At 53.2% G+C, this 22586-nt stretch overlaps 2 protein-coding genes and 1 non-coding gene across 3 annotated transcripts in view; 2 read left to right on the top strand and 1 right to left on the bottom strand.

The window, feature by feature from the left end:
• Positions 1-318: 318 nt before the first annotated feature.
• Positions 319-1858, bottom strand: RpL24 (ribosomal protein L24). The gene is made up of 4 exons (XM_003747638.1): positions 1792-1858; positions 1611-1686; positions 1135-1344; positions 319-536 (listed from the first exon to the last, which is right to left on the bottom strand). The coding sequence occupies exons 1-4, from the start codon at positions 1794-1796 to the stop codon at positions 363-365; spliced, it is 465 nt and encodes a 154-aa protein (XP_003747686.1). The 5' UTR covers positions 1797-1858; the 3' UTR covers positions 319-362.
• A 373-nt stretch (positions 1859-2231) lies between these two features.
• The window catches only part of Cep97 (centrosomal protein 97kDa), a 30916-nt gene continuing 10561 nt past the window's right edge, over positions 2232-22586 (top strand). Inside the window, 5 exon segments of the mRNA XM_029112669.1 lie at positions 2232-2391; positions 2812-3083; positions 3170-3441; positions 3563-3720; positions 3956-4058. Of these exon segments, the coding sequence (XP_028968502.1) occupies positions 2822-3083; positions 3170-3441; positions 3563-3720; positions 3956-4058 (795 nt within the window). The 5' untranslated portion in view covers positions 2232-2391; positions 2812-2821.
• On the top strand, positions 9859-9940 carry TRNAS-UGA (transfer RNA serine (anticodon UGA)). Its single transcript has one exon. It is a non-coding gene; the product is annotated as a tRNA-Ser (tRNA).

The following is a 22586-nucleotide window of genomic DNA, read 5'->3' as shown; positions in this document are numbered from 1 at the left end:
GAAGATCTGGTCCGGAAAGTAAGGGCAATGCTCAATCGTTGTTTCCTCATACAGAATAAGACTATCATCACGAGACGAAATCTTACGGAATTCTTAGTTTCTGTAGAAGACAGAAAGTAACAGAGGAGCGAGACCGATCGGCCCCGCTGTATTCGGTCGTCATTGATCATCGAAATATCGAACTCCCGTCTGCGAAGCCTCTTTTCTGACAACATGCTTACTATTGAGCCGTCACCCCATCGCCTTACTCTCACTGAGTGCGGTAGCTCGTTCACAAGCTGTTGCACTTCCGCGGATCTATGTAGAAATAAGGAGACCTTCATTCGCTTAGAGCTTTATTCCACCTCCACTGTCGGATGTGCTTATCGCTTCCCTCCGACACGAGGTGCAGCCTTCTGTTGGGGCTTGGCCGCTTTCTGGGAGGGTTGTGCCTTCTTTGCAGCCGGAGCTGGGGCGGGCTTCTTTGCCTTGGCAGCACGCTGCTTTTCCTTTGCGGCACGGATGGCCTGCTCACGAGCGGCCTTACGGACTTCCGGCTAGAATTGAAGATACCCCAGGTTAGTCCAAAGGAATGGCCAGAGGTTGATGGTGTCCCGATCTGGTTCATCTCATGAGCCTGTTCGTGGCTATAGAGGCGACAGAAAGGTATCGTTGTGGCATCGCGATTCATCCCGAAAGGTCCTTTTAGGCGTAACCATGAGAAAAGCAGCGATGCGACAGGGTGACGGATTCCCATCCGAGGTCTGATTCGTTCGGAAGTGTTGTTCCATCCTGGTTCATCTCGTGAGCCTGTTTACGGCTTTGGAGGCGACAGAAAGGTTTGCTGTTGCATCGCGATTCATCCCAGGCGGTCCTTCATGGGACCGAAGAGAAAAGCAGCAATGCACCTCATCCACGAAGCGGGAGAGGCAGCTTGGTGGGCGAATGGGTCACACCTCGGCGCGAATGGATCTAGGCATACAAATGTGTTCGGCTCTGGTTAACCCACGCGAATCAGGAAAATTCGGGGGCTCATATTCGCCAGTCGGTATCGCATCACCATCTGCCCGCAGGAAATGAAAGAGCTCGTTTCCGTGGAAAATTATGATGCCCAAGAGCGGAGTCCGAGCTCCACGCCTCAGCTAGGGAACTTACTTTCTGATTCCTCTTCGCCATGATTTCCGTCAACGAAGTACCAGCGATAGCCCTCTGGTACTTGACAGTCTTTCGGGTCCTCTTTTTGACGGTTTCTTCCTCGGCACCCTTCTTGTGCTTCCGACGGTAGAGAACTGTCCATCGGCACTCACGGGGGTTTCGCTTCAGCAGATGAGCCGCCAAACATCGCGAGTTCAGGAAGTTGAAGACCTGTTCGAATGGAGGCCCTTAGAACAGAGTTTTCCGGCCAGTATACGCTTGGGATTTTCAGTCGCAGAGATCTGGTACGGCAAAGACTACACGTGATTCACACCGGATCCGTGACCACCGTCGTTGAACTTGTACGCCCGGAGAGGACTAAACCCGCTGCTACCGGTGTCATTCTCTTTTCGACGGGCACATATCACCTCTAATCCGGGGTTACCGTTGGGAGGTCGTTGCCTAATTCATCCGAGCTGAGAATTCTCGGGCCTTACCTTGCCATCAACTTTGACCAGACGCTTCCCATGGCCCGGGTAGATTTTGTACCCGGAATACGAACACAAGCCGATCCTAGAAGGCACACACAGGACCTAATTAGACTCAGCAACATGCAGAAATCGATATTTCCCCGTGAAAATGAGGATTTGGAAGGATTTCATCTCGTATTCCACATACTTCATCTTTGCGGGGTGGCTTGAACACCGAAAAGAACGTAGCTTGTTTTCGAAACAAGATGGTCGACTGCAGTGGTTTCGGAATCGTTTCCCCGTCGGAACACGGTTTTCCGGTCTTCTTAGAGAGTCTGAGAGCCCCGATAGTAGATATAGCAGAAGAACATTTATCCTCAAGGCTATCGGAACGTCGAGGGGGATTTTTCCGGAGCGGTTTGCCGAAGTACCCCAGTGGCGGCAAATTTCGAAAAAAAACAGATGGGGTGTGAAATCACGGCGATGAGAGCCGAATAGAGACTCCCGAACACGTGATTAGCGATCTACTATCGGCGCCATACCCACAGAGACATATGAGGACAGCGGCAATGATTCAAGACTCCTCTCAGATACGATAGCGGGGCTCGAGCCTCTCCCCCAGGGCATGGAGGGGGGTCGATGTAAAGAGAGGCTGGGCCCTCCTTCGTGTGACTATGAGTTCAGGCGGATATCGCTGAAATGAGAATCGCGTTCGTTTTCGAAGGAAGCTCTTCGGAGAATATATTGAACGAGCCGTGAGACTCGGGGATGCTTTCTGGAACACCAGAGAGGGCTGCGAGGACTTGAGGTAGGTTTTGTCGTGAGGGATCTCACCAAGATTTGTCGCGCTTCGATCTCGTCCATCTACTGCATGGCGGCAGGAGACTTGAAGTTCTCAAAGCACGGTCAATCCTGGCTCCCTGTCGATAAATGAAATCGATGCGTCAGGTCGGATGATTTCGACGATTGCGAATCGCGACACGAACGATGTCGCGTACCATCTCTTCTATCGACTCGTCGACCGATGTCTTCCCTCCGTCGACATCCCCTCCTCTTTGATTATCTCAAATAGAATTCCGACGAAGAGTACGAAAGCATCTCCAAAATGTATTGTAGAGTACCCTCCTATGAGCGGTCCTTCAGTTTTATGCTCAAGGGATGTCAACCGGCCCCGATCGATTCCCATAAAGACTCTAGAACTACATAGAAGACACGATCTCTTTTCCAGCGCCACCGCGATGTCCGACAGCTCCACATCAGGCATGGAGGTGGATCTATCTGAGCAGTCGCTGAAAAGACTTGACAGACGCGATGGAATCGGCGTGGAGACCCTGCGTCTAGACAATAACCAGCTCCAGAAATTAGATAACTTGGATTGTTTCTTGGATGTGTGGAAACTCAGCGCCGCTCACAATCAGTTGACGCGGATGTATAACATCTCCAAACTACATCGCCTCACACACGTCGATTTGTCACACAACCAGATATTGAGCATTGAAGGTTCGTCGATTAACGATCGAACTCCCCACATGATGGTCTCGACGAGCGGGAGGGAGCTGCGAGAATTGAGGACTGACTCTTTCCAGGCTTGAAAGATCTCCGCCACCTTCAATGGCTATCCTTGGCCGACAACAAACTCAAGTCACTACAGAACATTCAATTTAGTATTTCACTTGTCCACCTCGATGTGTCGGACAACCAGATAGCCAATCTCATGGATCTTTCGTCGTTGAGCAAGTTGAAAACCTTACTCCTCAACCGGAATTCGATCCAGAGTCTCGAGAGGGCCCCCTTGTATTTCCCAGCAGCCCTCTCGGTACTCGGTCTGGCCGAGAACAAGATCGGGGATCTCACGATGGTGAGATTCTTGCTTCTCTCATGAAGTATACCGCCTCTTATTCTCATATGCGCCGCTGCGAGACGGCGAAAACATAGGGAAGCCCATATCGCTGGAAACCTGAGTATTCCTCTGATCGCAGGTGTCCTTCCTGACCAAGTTGCCGTCCTTGGAAGCGCTGGCTTTTTTCGGGAACCCCTGTTACGTCGAGAAAGAGTTGTTCGATTACCGTCCGTATATCATCAACTGGTGTCTTGGTCTCCGAGTGCTTGACGATTACGTGGTCACTCAACGGGAGAGGTGAGGCTTCTGTATTCGTCAATCGAATGATTCTCGTAACGCAGGTATCACTCTGGCCTGGCTTGCCGTTCACAGCCCTCTGTTGCGAACATGAAGTGAATCGACTCCGGTATTCGATGTCCTACGCTCGGGATCTTCCTGACCAGACGATCCAATCGCTCCAGGAGATCCTGACGCAGGTGGCGGGCTCTTGCCAAATCGATGATCTATTAATACTTGGGGAATGCCGTTGCAGTCTCAAAGCCGAATGGCTCTACAGCCAAGGCAAGGGCCGCTTCTTCACCATCGGTCAACATCAACCTCTGGCTGAGTACCTTCAACAAATTTGTCCAAAGCAGGTTAGTTCAAAGCTTGCACCGTATACTTCCTTGCTTCTCTAAAGATCTCGATATCCCGAGGCGTCTCAGCGCGATTCCGGGTGGAGACGAGCGTACTGTACTGCTATCGAATTTCACCTCGATGATTCCATTCTTGATCGAAGCTCCGGACACGAGCGGAGTCCAGCCCCGATTTTCCAGTATTGTCAATCCTTGATTAAGAATTCGGTTTCGTCTCTTCACATGAATTAGGGGCGCACTCATTCGACTCGGGCGACCGAAGTCCTGTGAATGAGTGCTGCCTCCGGATTCTCCCAGGGGCCGAGCTCAAGATCGAGGAGTCTGCGGTGGGTCGAGTCTGGGAGATAAAGTTGATTTCGGTAGGGAGGTCCTCTCTTCATCGGAAAGGTCAGAGTCATCGATTCTATCCCACGATGATGATGAGTCATCCGCTCGAGGCACTCGAACCGGAAGGGCGATGAGGCTTCGGGCCTATTGCCGAATTCTCGAATTCGGACCAACAGTCGGTCTCCGGGAAATCGGAACGGCCCCTCAAAAATTCTCTCTGTTTTCGCTTCGTTCTCGCTCCTTTTGGGCTTCCGCCGTCCCCTCCATCCGCCGCGTTTGTGCGTTCCCTCCCCTTCAGCGTCGTTGATAAGGCGGATTCCTAATGGAACAATTGGTCGATGACGCGTCCTGCGATTGAGAGCAAGCCATACTCTCAAAACTGCTCACCGCTCATACAAGCCCGCATGATGTGACTGCTGCTGATTTCACTCGAACATTATCGGCATGTTATCCGTAATTCCGAGGAAGCGTTGCGACGAAATGCTCTCTTATTGAGGAAGATAGTCAGAGGCAGATTCTTGTTCTTTCGTCTAAAAGAAGCTGCCTTCTTGCGCTCCGTTTGAGGCAGGACCTCGAAATCTCAATCATCACTGCGCCAGCGCAGGTGGAGTATGTATGCAGAAAAAGCTATCAGACGCTGCGAATACTGCCGGGGGATTCCCGAAAAAAATCTCGAGTATAGATCCATGGAACTTGACCGGACGTCACTGCGGCAGAACCGCTCCTCAACAAAGCGTCCATGCGCGGTATTCTCAACGATGCGTTCACAGTGCGAAACAGCGCGGTTGAATGACTGGCAGCCGCGCAGCGATGATGACACTCGCTTGGTTCTCTTGTGGATAGAAATGGTGCCGGTGCCGTGGCTCTGCCGTCGTTCCGCGCACCGAAGACGACAGCAGATCCAACAGCGAAGTCTATCGGGAGGAGCAACTAGTGTCAGATAGGCCCTACAGGTGACTCATTTCGACGACCGGGACTCCGATCAGAGTTCCTGGACTCAAGGGATATGTAGATGGTCGCTGCCCGTGAAATTCCGGCCGCCTTCGAGCCTGCCAGGAAATTAGACTGTCTAAGCTGACTAAGGATCATGATGAAATAATCAGCGCGGATCGAGAGCTTCTCGATACTTTAGCTGAGAATGGATAGCGGGATCATGATTTGAGGGTCAGCTATCGCTAGATTTTCTACGGCGGAGAGATGATGCCTCGGGACCTGAAAATCAAAGGTCTCTCGACCATGATGAGCTTCGTCGGAGCTTATTTCGTACACGTTGAACCCACAACTCCCTGAGCCTTCATTAGAGCTCAATTCTGCTCGCTTTCTGAACTGAGCTTCTGTTCCCCAGTTCCGAACCGTCTTCCTCGAGTTCGGAGAAATCGACTGCCGTGATCGCGCGTTTTCGGATCAGTCGCGAACCATCTCGAAAGCCTCCCCGAATGTTTATGGATCTCGCTGACTCACTTGTTACAATCTGGAGTACACCGGGGTCTAGCCGGGTTCGGTCTCGATGAGCTGCAGCCCTGTACACGCTTTGAATGAGGGTACCCGCCCGCGCTCTCGTTGGATTTGGGGTGGTGATTCCGACGCGTGGAGTACCTGGAAATATATTCTGCCGGTCTTGCTGCGCTCCTTGAGCCTCCCCGAAATAAGTATCACGGACGATTATGGCGAATCGCCCCCGAAATCGCTGGGAGTTCTCCAAATGTCCGAGAGGAAAGTATCCGTCAATCGTATCGTGAAATGTGACCTAATAAATCACGAGAGTATCAAAGTTTTCGATTGAGGCTGGCGACGAGACAGTGCAACGATCGAAGTAGGATTGGTGGTTTCGTGAGTCTAGGAATTCTGTTCTGCTCGGAAATCACTGTTTCGCGGGAAAGTGTAATCCCGCGAACTATGTGAGCCCTGCGGTCCGACTCGAGGGATACCACTTCCGTATCGTTCTGCCTCTCGTAGATTCGATCTTCACCCGATCAGCGGTCGCAGGTGATCGGCATTACGAGGTCTCGACTCATTTCCGATTCCGACCGACCGAGAGGGATCCATGGGAGAAATCTTGAGGGATCCGGAGACCGGGAGCGTAAATTGTCTCTCGGAAGGGATGCGCTGGATGCTCCGCTTAGCTACACTGTCGATGACAAGTTGAGTTGTTGGAACAGATAAATGGTCATGTGTTTGATATCAAGCGCAGCCTCGCCGCTTACTGACGGAGCTTTGGGCATATTGTTTCATTTTGATTCATTGCGTGGCGGATTGTGGGGCGTCGCCCGAGAACAGGGCTCGGGGGTTGTCCGCAAATGTCCCGGAAAGTCCCGGAATGATATCTCTCCGCCTGACTATGTTCCAATGTCAATGATTTGTAAGTTTAAAACTCAAGTCGACCCGGGTAACTATTCCTTAACACGCCGCATACAGTGATGACCTCGCTTTCCGATTACCCATACCTGGAATCAGTGCGAAACTTCCATTGGTGAACTAGATCACAGAGCCGGAACGCGGACGAAAGCTTTTAATCTCAGCTTGAGGAATCCATTTCGGATGACATCAGTGATTGCGCTCGAGCTGGCAAAGTCCAGGAGCGTCGTTGAGCTTCGAGGCGTTTTGTAATCTTGGCGGAGATCCGATCAACGTTCGGATCACATTGTAAATTGGAGACTCCAGAGGTACTCATCAGAGAACGCTCTGTCAAAGCTCACGATGGAATCCCATCGCCACTAGGATGTCGTGGTGTCGGACAAGGTATCGATGACCCGAGACTTTGTTCGCATCGGTATAATCCCACATCTTCGGAGAATGACGTGTTTAACGTGACTTTAGCGGCTTTTTCAATCGATCCTTCAGTCGAAGCGAACAAGGGCCAATGTGATCAGGAGGAGTCGACGTTTCTCTGGAACGAAATCGTCTCGTGGATTTCACGGGAAACAATACGAGGAAGAGTTCGAGAAATATGCTCGAAAGCGATTTCTCGCTAAACGTGATTTGTCCAAACTTGCCAGAGATCTTTGCTTCGGAATAGCATTGGGAAAAAATTGGCCACCTCGTCGGGGTTCAACTCGAACGCCATGCGGGCCGTTGACCCACACCTACACACAGTCACTAAACCGCGAATAGTTTCTTCTTACTCCACTCTGGAAATGTTTTCCACAGCAATGGGGCCGTCCAGGGGGATTTCTGACATCAGACTCGTTGCTCTATGACGAAATTCAATTCAAAGCATGGGATTCACGCTTATCGGACAGCAGTACTAGGCATCGAGAAATACATCACGAATGATGATAGTCAGATCGAAATCCCCTCGGAAGCTCTGATTAATTCTCAAAATGCAGTCGGACAGGTTCGAGATGAAGAGTCTCTGGCTCTGCTTGACGAACGTTTCTCTCTCGGTGTTAGGCACCGAACGTCGAAGTACATATATTCGTGCCATCAAGGCTGATTCTCAGGTGCTCCTGCCAACTTCTCATACTTCCTCTCGCTAGCTGGAGGCATCCCGCAGTAGGCGTCGATCTAAAAATTCTGTTCGCCGTAAACTTCCGCAACTTCGTTCCGGGCTCGGCTCCCTCGCCGTTCCGAAGCAGGAGGGCTTAGCGAAAAAGACGTGTAGTCTGTTATAGTTTATGTATACTAGCAACAGGGGAGGGAGAAGAACGCCGATTCAATGACATGCAGCTAAGTGAAAGACTGCGAGGCGGCTCTGGCAACGGGGAGCATTCAACGTCATTTCGTCGCTCGGGCACAGAGCTGTCGGAATCTGGAGCTTGAAACAATCCACCGTATGTCGACGCGAGTGGAGACTAATGCGTGGTGGCTACGCTAACTAACGGAAGATTGCCACGCGTGTATAGGAACCATGGCAAACCGTCATCGCTATCATTAGCGGGTAAATCGGGAGAATAACCCTTCCAAAGGGCATCTATCGAACGAAACGCCGCTGAACTGAAGTATGGCCCGTTGCTTGAATTGAAGTTTGACGTGGCGGCACACAGCGCGCTTGGCGGCGGCAACGGCTGAGACGGCGGTGCCGGTGGTGGTAGCGGCTGCAATAGCAACAACTTCTGACAGCGAGTGCTCGGCCCTTTCCTTTGCGATTTGGGTCATGACCAGAGTCGCGGATCGCAAAAAGCACAGCAGCTAACCGTCCGACCGACCGACCAACCAACCAACCGACTGCGCGTTGTCGAAGCTAGCTAGCTAGCGAATGAGCGCCATCGCCACTACAATCGGCATCACCGAGCAACACCGTCGTCCCGAACCAACATCGTCGTCCCGACGACGTCGAGCCAACTAGACAGTCAGCCAGTGAGCCGTCGTTGTCAGACCTAACCAGAGACTGCTTTTGCGTTAGTGCCGCTGACCGTGGCTCGGTGGTGGCTTCGACTATCCATCGCCCGGCTGGCTCGCCGCTTTGCTCGGCCTCCCGCCAGTCGAGCCGCCGAACACGGCGACCATCGAACTACTTCCGACTCTTCAATCCTGACTCCGAGCTGCCTCGATGCTGCATGATTGCGCGCAAGGGGTACAGCGCCAAGCGTCCTGCGGCGGTCTCGAAGACGAGCGTTTGAGCACATTGGATGCGCGAATGTCGAGCAAGGCAGACCGAGCATCCGATGAGATCAGGGCGAAAGAGTTGACGCATCGCCTGTTTCGGCGATCCGCCACCTCGACCGCAATATCGATAAACATGAAAATTTTAACCAGAAAGTCAATCGGTCATTTGGTCTATGAGTCAGTCGGCAGGTCGGCCGGTCCGTCCGTCCGTCGGAATTCTGTACTCAACGCGCGGTCGACCTCCTCTCTCTGGCCGGAACACAAACAACACTCGAATCGATAGAGAAGGCCGCGCGCGAGAAGGAGCGGACCATTGAACATGACGCTTGCTCACCACCCCAGCCGCTCTCCGCTCAAATTACGTAGAAGATACATGCGACGACAGGGGAGATCGTCGTCACGCTCCCTAATAAAGAAAACAACGACAACAACAACGGCGGCAATAATAATTGCGAGCGAAGAAACTGAGTTCACTACCTCGAGTCGGATCTATTTCCAGGAGGGAGCTATCGCGCATGCTTTGGGAATCGCTTGCCCGCCTGTGTGCCCGACTTACTACGGGAGGCGTTCCGTGAGCATTGAGAATGACGTCGGGCCGCTGACGCCATCGAGACAAACCGCTCATCAGTCGAGCAACGGCTAGCTTTGACATGGTGGAGTCTGGCGAAGGAGTTGGAATCAGAGGCTGGAAAGGATCGAGGCGATTCACTTCTTTCCTTGCTGATATCATCGGAGAATTGTACAGAGACGCACAGTCTCCTAGACACGTCTCGCTCACCGGCTGTGAGAGCTCAATGGGCGGCGAGCGTCGGCCGTCCGGAGCTCGTGTGGGACATTCGAGAAGGGCTCCTTCCAAAAAGGGCTTCGAGTTTCGCCGTCACGAGACCCAGGGAACTCCTGTAGCCCACAATGAAGTGGCTCCAGAGAAGCAGTCGTGGCCGAGTGGTTAAGGCGTTGGACTTGAAATCCAATGGGGTTTCCCCGCGCAGGTTCGAATCCTGCCGGCTGCGGTTAATTTTATGGGCGTATATTTTTCCCTCGTCGAGTTGCTTCTTCATCCGCGCGTCGGTCCGAGTTAACGGAATGGAAATTCTTTTGGTGCCCGGGTCGCGAGAACTTCGAGACTTCACGGTGGAAACCCACGCAAACGGTCGACTCCGTTCCCCGGTGTCATTACCCTCTGTGCTCTCCCGCGCACATCACATGCGCTGTGAAGTACATGCGCTTCCAGCATCGTCAAGCCCTGATCTCTTCATATCACGGAATCGATGTAAATTCCTAAGCTATGAAGCTAGCGATTTGAAGCGTACCGGATTGAGATTAGCGAAGAGTCCCGGATCACGGGAATCTCGAATCTATGTTTCCTGAGAACCGTAACATCCTGGAATATCCGGTCTTCCCTGACTTTCGTCGTGACGAATCGATTCGCATTTCAGATAACAGATGAGACTCACAGATTAGTTAGTGCGCGATGTCGGTCACTTTCGATCGGCATTCGCTCCGGCGAGGCGTCCGTGGAGGATTCTTCGGGGCTTTTCAGAGAATTGGTCCAAGGAAAACGCATGGAGATTTACGAAAAAGAAAACAGACGAATCTATTTATTTAAAACTTTCGTGCTCATTGAGTTTAGATGGTTTCAACTTCGCTTGGGTCACTGTTGGGATTCGTGTAATTGGAATTCTTCTAGTAGCATACTTTAGTTTAGCTTAACTTAACGCGCCCCCATATTTCTCGCTCATTTCCCGAATCCCAGAAATGGTACACTCCAATAAGTTACATTCGATGCTCATCATTCTCCCTGTCAGCAAACCGTTCATCGATAGTGCAAGCTATGAGATTAGACCTATGTATCGGCGAGAGCTCCGGAGCTCCCGCGATGTCTTCGATGTCTACGCACTGAATAACGCGTCGAGTCGGGGATGACAGGGATTCTCGCACACGCCGTGTCAGGAGCAGCCGGGAGAACGTTTTTCATTGGTCTCGAACTGGTGTGAGATAGAAAAAGTGGCCGATCTATTTATTGCTAGAGAGGGAGTTGGAGAAATCCATTGGTTTAAACAGCTGCTTGGTCACTTTTCGAGCCCTCTTGGAAACACACGACAGTCCTCGAAGAGTATCAACAATGTATGTACAGCGCGAACTGTATTTCCTCTCGGGGGAATGCTCGTTTCCCAGTCAGTCAGTCAGTTAGCCAGCCAGCCAGCCAGCAAACTCACTTGTTCGCTAGAAACAGAAAACGATACTGGTGTCTCCTGCGGCCGGCGATAAACAGTTCTGCACTAATCGATTTGCGCAAACCGGGGACGCGAATCTTCTGATGAGACGGTAAATACATATCATCACCACCATCCTTTCATACTTGTCTACTTGAATCATCATTAACGCTCTCATTGTCCTACTTCGAATCGTCATCTATAGTCATCCATGAGGAAGCGCCACGTTTGTCTGGTTCAAGTTCGGGGAATGTTCAAGGTGGAAAACCGGGTATCGAGATCGCGAGTGATGCTCTGAGTGGACTGTCTGGTTGCGAATCGTTTCGCGGCTCGGTAAAACTCCCGACCGCTTAGATCGTTCGTTGGGAAATCCTTGCTAGCTGGTTTGCTTGCTCGCCTGACGGCCTGGCAACAGTTTGATACTAAGAGAGCGACAGACATACCGACCGATCGACCAAGCGACCGACAGACCGACCGACGAACGGGCGGACAGTAAGACAACGAGGCAGACAAGTGAACTGGCAAGCATGGTAAGCTAGACGCTCCATTCACTCCGGATAGAGAAGCCGACAGCGGGGAGAGAAGAACTTGGTTGCCACAAAGCGGATCGCTCGGTTCGGGAATTTGGGCCAAGCGTTACCCAGATTCGACGGAGGCAACAACGCTCGCTAGCGCAGTCCGTCGTTCGGAACGTGCTTCAACCGACTGCCGAATGAACGGACGAACGAACAGACGAACGGAGGGACTAAACCGAACAGAGAAAAGGGAACTTGAACCAGACATCTTCGATGGCGACTTCATATCACTCTCGAGGAGAATTAGCGATATTTAAAGAGATCAAAACGTGATTCTGTCAATCACTCGATCAATTAATCAAGTACTTGGTCGATCGTATATCGGATGGATTCACTAAATTCCCGTTGACCGTATCAATTTCAATGACGGAGTCCACGAAGACAACTCTGGACGTGGAAATGGTCACGTCGAGGAGCTGATGAACCGATTGTACCGTTGATCGATCGATTGAGTGAATGACCACTGAGGCTGATACGCTGCTGAGAGACAGGGTTGAAAATGCGTCTCCCAGAAGTCTGATGAGAAGAGCCCGCGGACAGGGATGAGGGACGTACTGAGACCCACACGCCAGCCGTCTAAATTAGAGCGGGTTTACATATCGCTAGAGCAAGAATCCGAGGAGGCAAGGAGAAAGCCGTTGCGGTTGCCGTCTATGTATATCCACGATACGTCCTGAGGTTGCGGTTGTCATTCAGATGAGTCCGCCGAGAGTGAATACTAGATCTATCGTAGACGGGGAATCGAGGATTGTTTCCGGATCCTGGGTGTACTTCTCTCCCTCCCCGTCGATTGTGGCGCACCGTCCCTTTTTCTTCCCTGGCAAATCCACATGGCGTCTTCGCCCAGATCTTCAGTCAACGTCGAGAGTTATCCTTGGAACAGTTCGAACCTTTCCCTCAGCAGCTAGCTGTCAGTCAGTGGGTCGTTCGGTTTAAACTAATGAGCTTCGAGTGCAAGCTTGCTGCATGCAACCGACGAGAAGCAGGGAAACATCGATGGGAACGGAGGAGCAGCAGCAAGCCGACGGTAGTTGAGCAAGGCTCAAATCACAATTCATTGAGAGGAGAATTTGAAGAGTTGAGGCGTTGACGGGGCTTCTGCACCGCGAGCGGAAGAAGGAGGCGTTCGAGCTAGATCCAGGCTCCAGCTCGAGGAAGGGTGCAATCGTTGCCCGTCGTTGTCAGTACCGTACTGAATAGGCGGGGCTGGAAGATGGGTACGTCCATACTCGTCCATGCAGGTTCTCACGCCACATCTTCTGCTTTCGGCCGCTGGCAGTGGTTTTCGCGGTTGTGGAGGTCACGTTTCTCTTCACGTCGCTCCCGCTGTCGTTATCTGACCTCCCGTACGCTCGGTTAGAGAACTTTCGCTCAACTCGTCAATCCGCTCGACCACCATCGTGAGAACCTTCGGAGTCTCTTCGGGCAGATCCCGGTGCCGGGCACAGAGGGCCAGCCGAGATGAGCGCCACGCCTGTATTGGGCATGAGGTCGGTCTCAAGGGCCGGCCGGTCGGTCAGTCCACCGTCGGATGGTCAGTGAGCCGACATTGCATCTCTTTCCAGGCGGCTTTGCGGTGGCCCTAGCTCCTGCCGAAGGATGTGCGAGCGCCAAGGCCAAGCAGGCTATGGCCGGGCAGTTTCTTTCGAGCAAGCGAATCGGTGACCGACCGAACCGGAGAGCGACATGCGGACAGACGGACTGACGACGGGCTGGATCGAGGGACACAACGACAGACGAGCAATCGGGCAAGCCAGTCACATAGCCGGCTGGTGACCGCAGCAATAACAACGCTGGCGGCGGCAAGCAAGGCTTACTAGATACGGCTAGCCGTGGATGACCCGGCTCGGCGGCCATTGGCGACGTCGAAGCGCTGCGCACTCAGTCAGCTGGTATCAGCTGCTTGGACCGCGCGCGCTCTGTTGGCAGCTCTCTGGGCCGCCTCACAGACACGCAGGCAGTTCGCGGATTTTTTGGAAAACTGGCACGGACTCAGCCGCGTCGTTCGAGTGCGATGTTCCGATGATGAAATCATCTTCTTCCCGAGATGACTGCCCGAAGCCGGCCGTTCGCCTTTCCAGCCCTGTCGACGCGAGACGATACACGTTTTTTCTGTCGGTCGGAACCCCCAGCGATCCGAGGGGCTTCGCAGGCAGGCAGGCGGGCGAGCGAGCCCTGACCGTCCAGCCCCGCTGACTTTGCCGGCGATGCGGCAGCAGATCAGCTGGGTAGCTTTCTTTCGACGCTGCTGTCAACATCGGTGGCAACGAACGAGCTGACAGTGATCGTCGTCCGGCGCTCGCTCGGCCCGCCGAATACGGTCTCGAACGACGAGCAGCGAGACGCGAACTGGGTCCTAATCCAAGTTGGTTGTTTCTCCGAGCGTTGCTTAGTCCAAATGTTTCGCTCATTCAGTAAAACACTCGGCGGCACTGTTCACAATATTCGATGAGCTGTAAGACGACTCCTTCGATTCCTCTGACTGAATCATCACCGCCGCCTCCAGTATGGCAGCAACGACAGCGGCAGCAACGGCTTCGAATAAATAATACACACAAACGTATCAGTTGGCAGAAAACATCGCAAGAGTCAATTTCGTTGATAAAATCCATTGAGGGCTTCGAGGGAAGACGTGCTCGGATCCGAGCTCTACGGAGCTCCAGCGGACAGTCGTCTTCACCGATTGCCGTCAGTAGCTGGCTCATGTGGGTTTATTTTCATCACCATCATCTTCGCCGTCACCGTGGTCATCATCCTAGATAAAAGTAGTCCGAAACATTCTAATCGTGAAGAACTGCATCGCCGAAGAAACTCTCCGAAGCGAACTCCATCAGAGACACTGATCACGGCGCCGCCGTCCTTCTGGCCGTGGCTGGCGGCGCTCTCAACTCGGTGCGCGTATAGTTCAGGTGCCTCACGATTATTTCTTAAAGATTGCCTACGTGTTCGACCCTTATTTTCTGTAGCTGCAGCTTCTCCTCCTTCTAGGTTGATCCGTTCGAGCGAGTGTTCGACGACGCGCGCGTCATCGAATCGCGCGCGTACGAGATGAACAGACGGACGAACTAGGCTCAGCCGTTAGAGCTAGCGTCGTTCCAAACCTAGAGTGCGGGCGAAGGTGTCGACTTCGGCATCGCTTTCTGATTTTTCCGCGCAGTACCGCTGCAGCCAGTGATCGCGCACTGATTTACAAACGATCACCGTGAACGGGAGTTGAATTTCCGGATAGGGTCTCGAGGTAACTTGGTGCGAAATCGTTTTGAGCACGTGAGAATTCTGTTGCGAAATGATTTGTTGATGCGAATGAACTTGTTGAATCGTTTGCTGTTGCATTGATAGCTGCTGGTGGTGCTGTTGAAACGGGTGATGGTGTTGAGGCTGACTCACCAGCGGAGGCGACGGAGGCGGTGACTCTACTACCTCCTCCTGGTAAGATCCATCGTCGTAGTGGCTGTCGTCCGAAGGTGAGCAGCTTAGGCGCGCGAGATCCCGCTCATCCAGTGTCAGCGTCTCTGGGGGCGAACCAGGCCGCGACGATGGCCGACTACCTCCTTTGAGGATCGAATGGCGGTTGTTCATGTGGTGGCTTATGTGATACGGATGGCTCCCATGATTATTACGACTGATATTGTTGTTGCCGTTGCTGTTTCTGCTGTTGATAATATTGCTGTGGTTGTTGTTGGCGCTGCTGCTGCTGCTGCCGCTGCTGTTCAGATGGTGGATGCTGTGGCTGGCCGTGAGCTTCGACTCCGCAGTTTGAATCTGTTTTGGCGCACTCTTCGTAATTGCTGGGGTTTGCTGCTGCTGCTGCTGTGGCTGCTGAACAGAATGGATGCTGATCACACCGCGCGATATTTCGCTCAACGCTTCGAGGCTGCTTGCAACAGCCGATTTCCGCCATCCTCTGATTGTACTTTCGTTGAGACCAAACTTTGAGCCGGCAGCGCGGTTTGAATGTTTCTCAGCCCATTGAATCACTTTGAGTTTGAATGTGATATCGTATTTGCCTTTTTTCTTCGAAGGCGGTGACGTTACCGTGGGCTGCATGGTGTCGACGTCGTCGTCGCGCTGTTCAGAGCTGCTTGCGCGAATCACTCACACACTCACTTGCTTGCTTGCTGGTCGCCGTCGTCGAAGCCGTCGTCGAATAGCTCACTTTGACTCACTGCTGACTGAGGTTTGGGACGAAGTAACAAGACGCGACCGGCTGGACTGGCCGACACCGTATCCCTTTGCGCTCGCCGAGTTCGTTGTTTGACTTGTAGCTCCGAAGCTCGAATCACTTTTCGAGTGGGCAAGCAATCAGCTGCCCTTATTTTATCCTTTTTACGCCGAAGCTGAACGTCGTCGTCTCGCACACTGATCGCTGCGCCGCTTCAAACACATCCGCGTCGAAGATTTCACGGCACCCCGCACACAGACACGGATTTCACGGATCGTACACTGCTGAGTCGGTCGCACACAAGCATCGACAGCTTTCCAGGTTTGAATGAACGAACGACCGACGGACCGACCGACTGTCTGACTGTCTGTTGCTTGGCTTGTCGGTTCGTCCGTCGAACACAGCTTATTTCTGATCTTCGAGAACACGTTGGCTTGCGAGTCGAGGAATTGCGCACAACTTGGATCCGTCCGGAAAGCGGGCTCATTGACTAATGGTTTGCTGGCTGTCGCTGCGCTGTCTTTCTGTCAGAGCTGTAAGACTACTGCCGCTGGCTGTCGTCTCCACGCAGCACAGAGAGCTGCTGTCGCGCGCGCACATAACGCTTCACCAAGGGTAGGTGAGGGAAACGACGCGCTGCTGCTTTCGAGCGGGTGAATCGGGTCACGATCGTCTGCGCGCGCTACAGCGATTCGTTGTTGGACATATGCCCGGCTACGGCCGCGACTTCATACGCGCACTCGATCGGCGTTGTTGTTGCTTGTGGCGGCCATCCCGCCGACTCGGGATCTCCGCGAACTCGGAATTCGGTCGCCTCGGAATTTCACGCGCTCCGTAATCTGGGGTGGAATTCCGATTGCGGTTCGATTTTCTGAACCTGCCGCTGATTTCCGATCGAGGTCGACCGTCGAACTGCCTACGTGGAAACGAGACCCGGTGAGGAGTCAATCTGAACTTCGAGATTTCGGTCGATCGCTTCCGTGATATGACTTGGACTTCCCCGTGAGACTCATGATATCTTCGTACTCTTTTGATAATTTCCCGGAAGCTGTTACTTGGAACAGCTTTCATTGGCAAACATATGCAACCCCAGTTTGACAGGACGCGCACCGTCGATGCCCGCTTCACGCTCAAAAAGCGCATCACATTTCTGAGGAGGCGTTCGTTTTCGTAAACCAACCAGCATCGACTAGGAGCGCGGGAAATTTCGAAAACCGCGCGAAAACTCGTTTGAATTTGAAATCCATGAGGTCGGTGCTTGCCGGCGGCCGGAGCTGATGATGGTTGTGGTGGTGGTGGCCGGTGCTGCACCAGCGGTGTGATTGGCTGCTTGCTTGCTCTGCCCAAGTCTTGCTGCTGCTGCCGCTGCCGCCGCCGCCACCGCCGCAGCTTTTTCTAGGGTTTGTTGTAACCGGCCGGCCTGACTGCCAGCTCGACGCTTGCTGGTCGGTCAGTCAGTCAGTCAGCCAGCCAGCCAGCCAGCCAGCCTTGTGTCGGTGCATTGTCCGCCCAACTGGTGCTGGTCGGCCGCTTGCTCGACGACTCGACTGGCTGTGGGGGCTACTACCGATGATGATGACTTCGTTCGCCGCTGCTGCGCGGATGAATCCAGCTATACTTTTGTTATAAGGAAGCACTGTTCCTTTCTCTGAAGCTCGCTGCTGCTGCCTACGTGCCAGCGGAGCGTCCGACCGTCGGGCCGGACATCAACGGGCTCACAGACGCTTGGCCAACATCCGTCAGTCAGTAAACTCTGGTTTCGGAGCTGCGGCCCCCGTCGCCGCTCATCAGAAAACATTATTTAGCACTTTCTAAATAAACATCCGCGATCAGGAACAGCTCCGCGCCGGTACGGGCGGTGAAGATCTCCTCGTTGGAGGATTCGGGGGAACTCCCTTTAGCGAGGGAACTCATCAGACTGCGCATCGGGTCCGAGAGACTTCCGTCGACCGGAATGAGGGGAGTTCGAGCTCGCTCGCGATCCCACTGCTATTCCGAGAGATCTGGTGCATCAATCGCGCCCCTAGTCATCTGATTTCAATCGACCGAGAACCTCGGTGCAACATTTTTCCGAGCGGCCGCTCGGAATTTTCGTCTGAAACCGCGCGAGCTTCATTGATTCGCTCCTCGTCCGCGTCGTCTCCGTGGGCTTGTGGGCTCCGACGCCCCACAGGTATCGGGGGTGATGTCCCATGCTTGGATGAGTCTTCAACCCTGTAGCCTTTCGATGTCAGTGAACGAGCGGACAAGCAGGCGGGCGGGCGGGCAGGCAGGCAGGACCGACGAACGGACGGACGAATAGACGAGCGAGCGAGGGAGCGAGCTATCAAGCAAACGAACATTCTTCTTGTTCGCTGAAGAGTTTCTCAGGTCGACTGAGGCACCTCATTCGCCCGGTTACTCGTTTAGTAAACGAGACTGCGACCGGTGGACCTCGGTTGATTCCGGAGGATCGTTTCACAGACTATGTGCCACATGCTAGCCGTTTCCTTTGTCGCTTAGTCCTTCTCCGGTTCGTCGATCTATATGTCAGTCACTGTATCCTCTTACACACGCTTTAATTAGTTCATTACTAATAGCCTCCCACCTGTACGGCCACGAATACGCGCAGAGAGCGATGCAGGACCTGGAACCGCGACAGAAACGACCGGAGAGCATCACGCAGGCTACCTCCGATAGTACAGTGAATCTCGAATAAAGTCGAGGGCGACATTACAACGTGGATGGGTCGCGATGAGCGGGCGATCGGTTTCCCCGAGAGTCCAACGGGAGCGTGCAGGAAGACAAATCTCGGGAACCTTGTCTCGATCGTGTACGACTCGCTCGCCACGAGAAGCACAACCACGATTTTTGGAATCCATGGGCCACGCTATGCGAATCAAACGGCGTTCGATAAGATAAGTGAATAAGTTCAGCGACATGGACTCCGAGATCGGTGTTCTACTTTTTTCCCTTCGGAACGTTGTGCCCTAAGCATCTGCTGCTCCGCGCACGGACCTCGACTCGACGGTCAGAGGCGGTGCGATAAAGGACCTGTGTGTAAGTCATCGCGAGTCCTTCCTGAGGGGAAAGCTTCTCGGTGGCGTCAATTTCTCCTCGCTGCTCCATCGCTGTCTAATTATTGGACCGAAGTCATGGTTCGGAATGATCCGGGTCGATTCCGGGAAGGCGACGCGACTCGAATGAAATGTTTGAAAATGTAGACACACTTATTGGCCGTATGGATTCGCGCCGTGAAGGTCACCTTGATCTGACGACGTTCAGCTGACGTCACTAAAACTCCATATGGACAAATGAACCGCTCGTAACAGGCTCACATACAACTGCTGCTGCTGTTGTTGTTGTTGTCGCTGTCACTACTACGGTAGGTAGTAGTTGCTGTTGCCGCGACGACTGTTGCCAACACCGCAGCCGACGTCGGTGTTGCCACCATTGCCGCCACATAGTCGTCGTATTTCATGCTCTCTGGTTTCTGCTTCTCCGGACGACTCTGCGCGATCGAACAAACCGCGCGGACTGCCGCCGTTCACGATGCCAGCCTGTTGAGTTGCCGCCGTTGCCGCCATCCAGCTAGCAACATGAGTGCGCGTTGTGTGAGCGCGCGAGAGGCTGACGTCAGATAGACAGTCAGTCAGTCACTCAGTCATCGGCCTCTGGGCTTTCGGTTGTGGCGGTGCTCGCACCAGAAGCGACCAACTACACAACTTACAACGGCGACGGGAACGGCGGCCCCTGCGAGGATATACACGGCCGAACGGCCGGTCGCTTGGCCGCTCGGTCGCCCAACCGGCCGGCCGAGCGACCCTCAGAGCGTTGCCCCTCGAAAGTGCGGATGGAGTCGCTGCCCTTACACGGTGCATTGTCGCTGCCTGAGCATGACAACTTAAGCAGGTACATCTATCGGGGCAACGGTTGCTTCCCCGCTACTGCTGCCGCCGCGGCGCCGTCACCGAAAATTATCCAAGGCTCTAAGAGTTCATGACATCCATCGTGGAAACACGGCCGAATTGCTTTTCAGAATCGATCCATGTACGCCAGGGAGACTTGTTGCTCTGATTTGAGCTCTTGGGTGTGCATTGCTCCCGACGGTACCACTACCTGGTCCTCTACGACTGAAAGGGGAAGACGAACGACATGCAGCTACGACGCAGTTCTCTTGCTCCCGCGCTTGCTTGGTTGTTCATCTAGTCACGTGACGGGCCATTGACCGAAGCGATGAGGTATTTTCTCCGTGTCGTTGTTGTTGTTGTCAATCTGGTTGGAGCGGTTCACAGAACTCTAAATTCGCGCAGAGCTCTATCTTACCCTTCCAGTATGGAGGCGGCGAGACGAACAGTCTTCAGCCCAATTGTGACCGGCGATCACGAGGAAATGATTTCTGAATTTTTTTCTCGTTGGCCCATTCATGAATCTTTCAGTATACATGATATTCAGAATTAGAATGTTTCTTGGGGAAGATGTCCCGAAGGAGCGATTGGGGTGCGAGTGGCGAGCATGGCGACGACTGACGAGTCGATACTAGCCGCCCGAGACGTCACCACTAATCCGATTCAAAACCCCCGTCAACATTCCTGATCGAGCTCGTGACGCCTTTGGGAAAATATGCTCGTGGGAGGCGCTAACGGAGTGAGTGAGTGAGAGAGGGAGCACCTTGAGCGAGCGAATGTATCGGGGGAACAAGAGACACTCCGCACTCGCACAGATGGACACCCACAAGATGAAACAGAGGCATTTGTCTCGGCTCGTTGTCGCTCTGAAACGAGATGACAGCACACACCCGGCAAACCAATATCTACATGACGACCATGGCGCGGCGGCTCGCTAATAACAACAGTAGCGCCGTTGTTAGCGAGAACAAGAATGAGACAAAGTTACGATACGGTGAACCGGAAAAGAGCACCGGAACCGGTATCAGAATACATTCAGGTCCCCGCGATAGCCCCCCTCGAGAAATTCTCAGTGACGCGCTCTCAAAACTCGCGACGAGGAAATTGCATGGAGTGCCCGGCCACCGAGGGCGGAATCCGGATGCTTCTCCGCGAGCGATCGATCGACCGAATTTACGCTCCCTTCCAAACGACTTCGCGAAAACTTTCTTCTTCCCATATCCGACGCTTTCGCATTGACATCTCTTGCTCGAGTCGAGGCCTAATGATTTGACGGGGACCCTTCTTCTCGGAGAGGACTGTCGGCACAGTGAATTCACAGGACGTTTTGTGAGCTCATCCGAATTCATTATAACACTGAAAAAAAGAGCTTGGAGCCGAAAGGACCGTGACCCTTCCTCCTGTTTGGAGATTATGTCCCAGATCCTGTATCGGAAGAAGAGATCGTCCCGAAGACATGCACCAAGACCGTAGACCTGACTCGACGCTTCCAACCCGCGAACTCGAGAATCGGGACCCTCTAATCACAGGGTTCGATCGATCGATCGATTGATTGTTCGCGTCATCGATGTATTTCACTTGACTGGTCGAAAGGAGTCTTATTAGACTCACCGTATCTCATTCGTGGAGTACGGAGTTCTGATATTGAATTGAGCCCGGAAAATCTGACCAAATCCGAGCCTGGTGCATGACCAGTGCCCCGCAAGTCCGGGACGCGATCCGGAAGTGTCTGGACGATCCTCAATGACCTTTATCCATCAATGATAGTGAGTTTGTAGATAATGGCACTTTTTCATCATCGGAGTTCACCCCGACGGATCCGAGCGAGCGTGGAAGCGTTTCTACTCGCGGATGATATCCGAGAAGGGGAAGCAAAATGAAGAGGCGGAAGGCCACTGGGAGGCTAGGGCGGGCTCGGCATCTCGGAGAAGACTGCGTGGCGTCTCTCTGTGTCGTGTCGTATCGCCGGGAACAGAAGTTATCGGAAATTCGAAACCTCAGCGGCAACCGAACGTGATATACGATCAGGAACCACGGATGATAAACCGATGTTACGCGTGCGCCAAATACTTCGGCGGTACGTAGTTGTAAGTTTTCATTAGCCGTCCGCTCGAGGTATGGAGCGGAGTCGGGATATCCATGAAGGAAGAAATGAGAAATGACCGTAGCTCAAGAGGCGGCATTTAGAAACTTTGACATATCCGCACCGAGGCGAAACGATGCTCGACGACTGATGAATTAGAGAACTAGAGAATTCCAGCGACTCCAGGCGTTCCGTCCGAGAATTCCTCTGCGATACGTCGGGATCTCCGCTCATTGCTGCTCTTGGTCGGAGTCGAATTTTTAGTAAGTAGTTGAAAGCAAGTAGTGCCAGAGGCTCCTCTCCGCTGGTTAGATGATCGGGCCGTACTTGCTTTCTTGGTCCTTCTCTCCGTCTTGCCTTTCGGGCGTTCACCATGCTTGTGAAAATGTCGATGAAAGCACGCGTCCGAAGAGTACATGGATAGAGTTGGCTGCGAGCTTGGATGGTTAGCCAACGGCGGCATTGGAAGAGCCATCCGTCGAAAGGGGCCCAGAGGGATAAACAGTCTGATCGGAACGGACAGACTCGCTGGCCTATTCGATATACAGTTAAAAATGTCAGAGGGGGAGTTTGCTCATTGCTGCCTTTTGACTACCTTTTGACCGAGACAGACTCCCGATGCCGATGGAAACATCGAACACGAGGACTTACGAGGTTGCGCGCCTCCACTTGAGGACGCTACGGAGTCCTAGTATTCTCCATCCGACTCGCGATCACGGTCCGTGATGCCACCCAG

The sequence above is a fragment of the Galendromus occidentalis genome, unplaced genomic scaffold (assembly GCF_000255335.2).
Source record: "Galendromus occidentalis unplaced genomic scaffold, Mocc_1.1 scf7180000077524, whole genome shotgun sequence".
Taxonomy (NCBI): Eukaryota; Metazoa; Arthropoda; class Arachnida; order Mesostigmata; family Phytoseiidae; genus Galendromus; species Galendromus occidentalis.
The sequence above is the reverse complement of the archived record's forward strand: the minus strand, read 5'-3'. Positions and strand labels throughout refer to the sequence as shown.

Bases quoted from the DNA above. Each gene is read 5' to 3' on its own strand.
- RpL24 (XM_003747638.1), bottom strand. The intron at 1,345-1,610 runs GTAAGGCCCGAG...CCATTCGAACAG, and splicing joins TGGTCAAAGTTGATGGCAAG to GTCTTCAACTTCCTGAACTC. The intron at 537-1,134 runs GTAAGTTCCCTA...CTTCAATTCTAG, and splicing joins TGGCGAAGAGGAATCAGAAA to CCGGAAGTCCGTAAGGCCGC.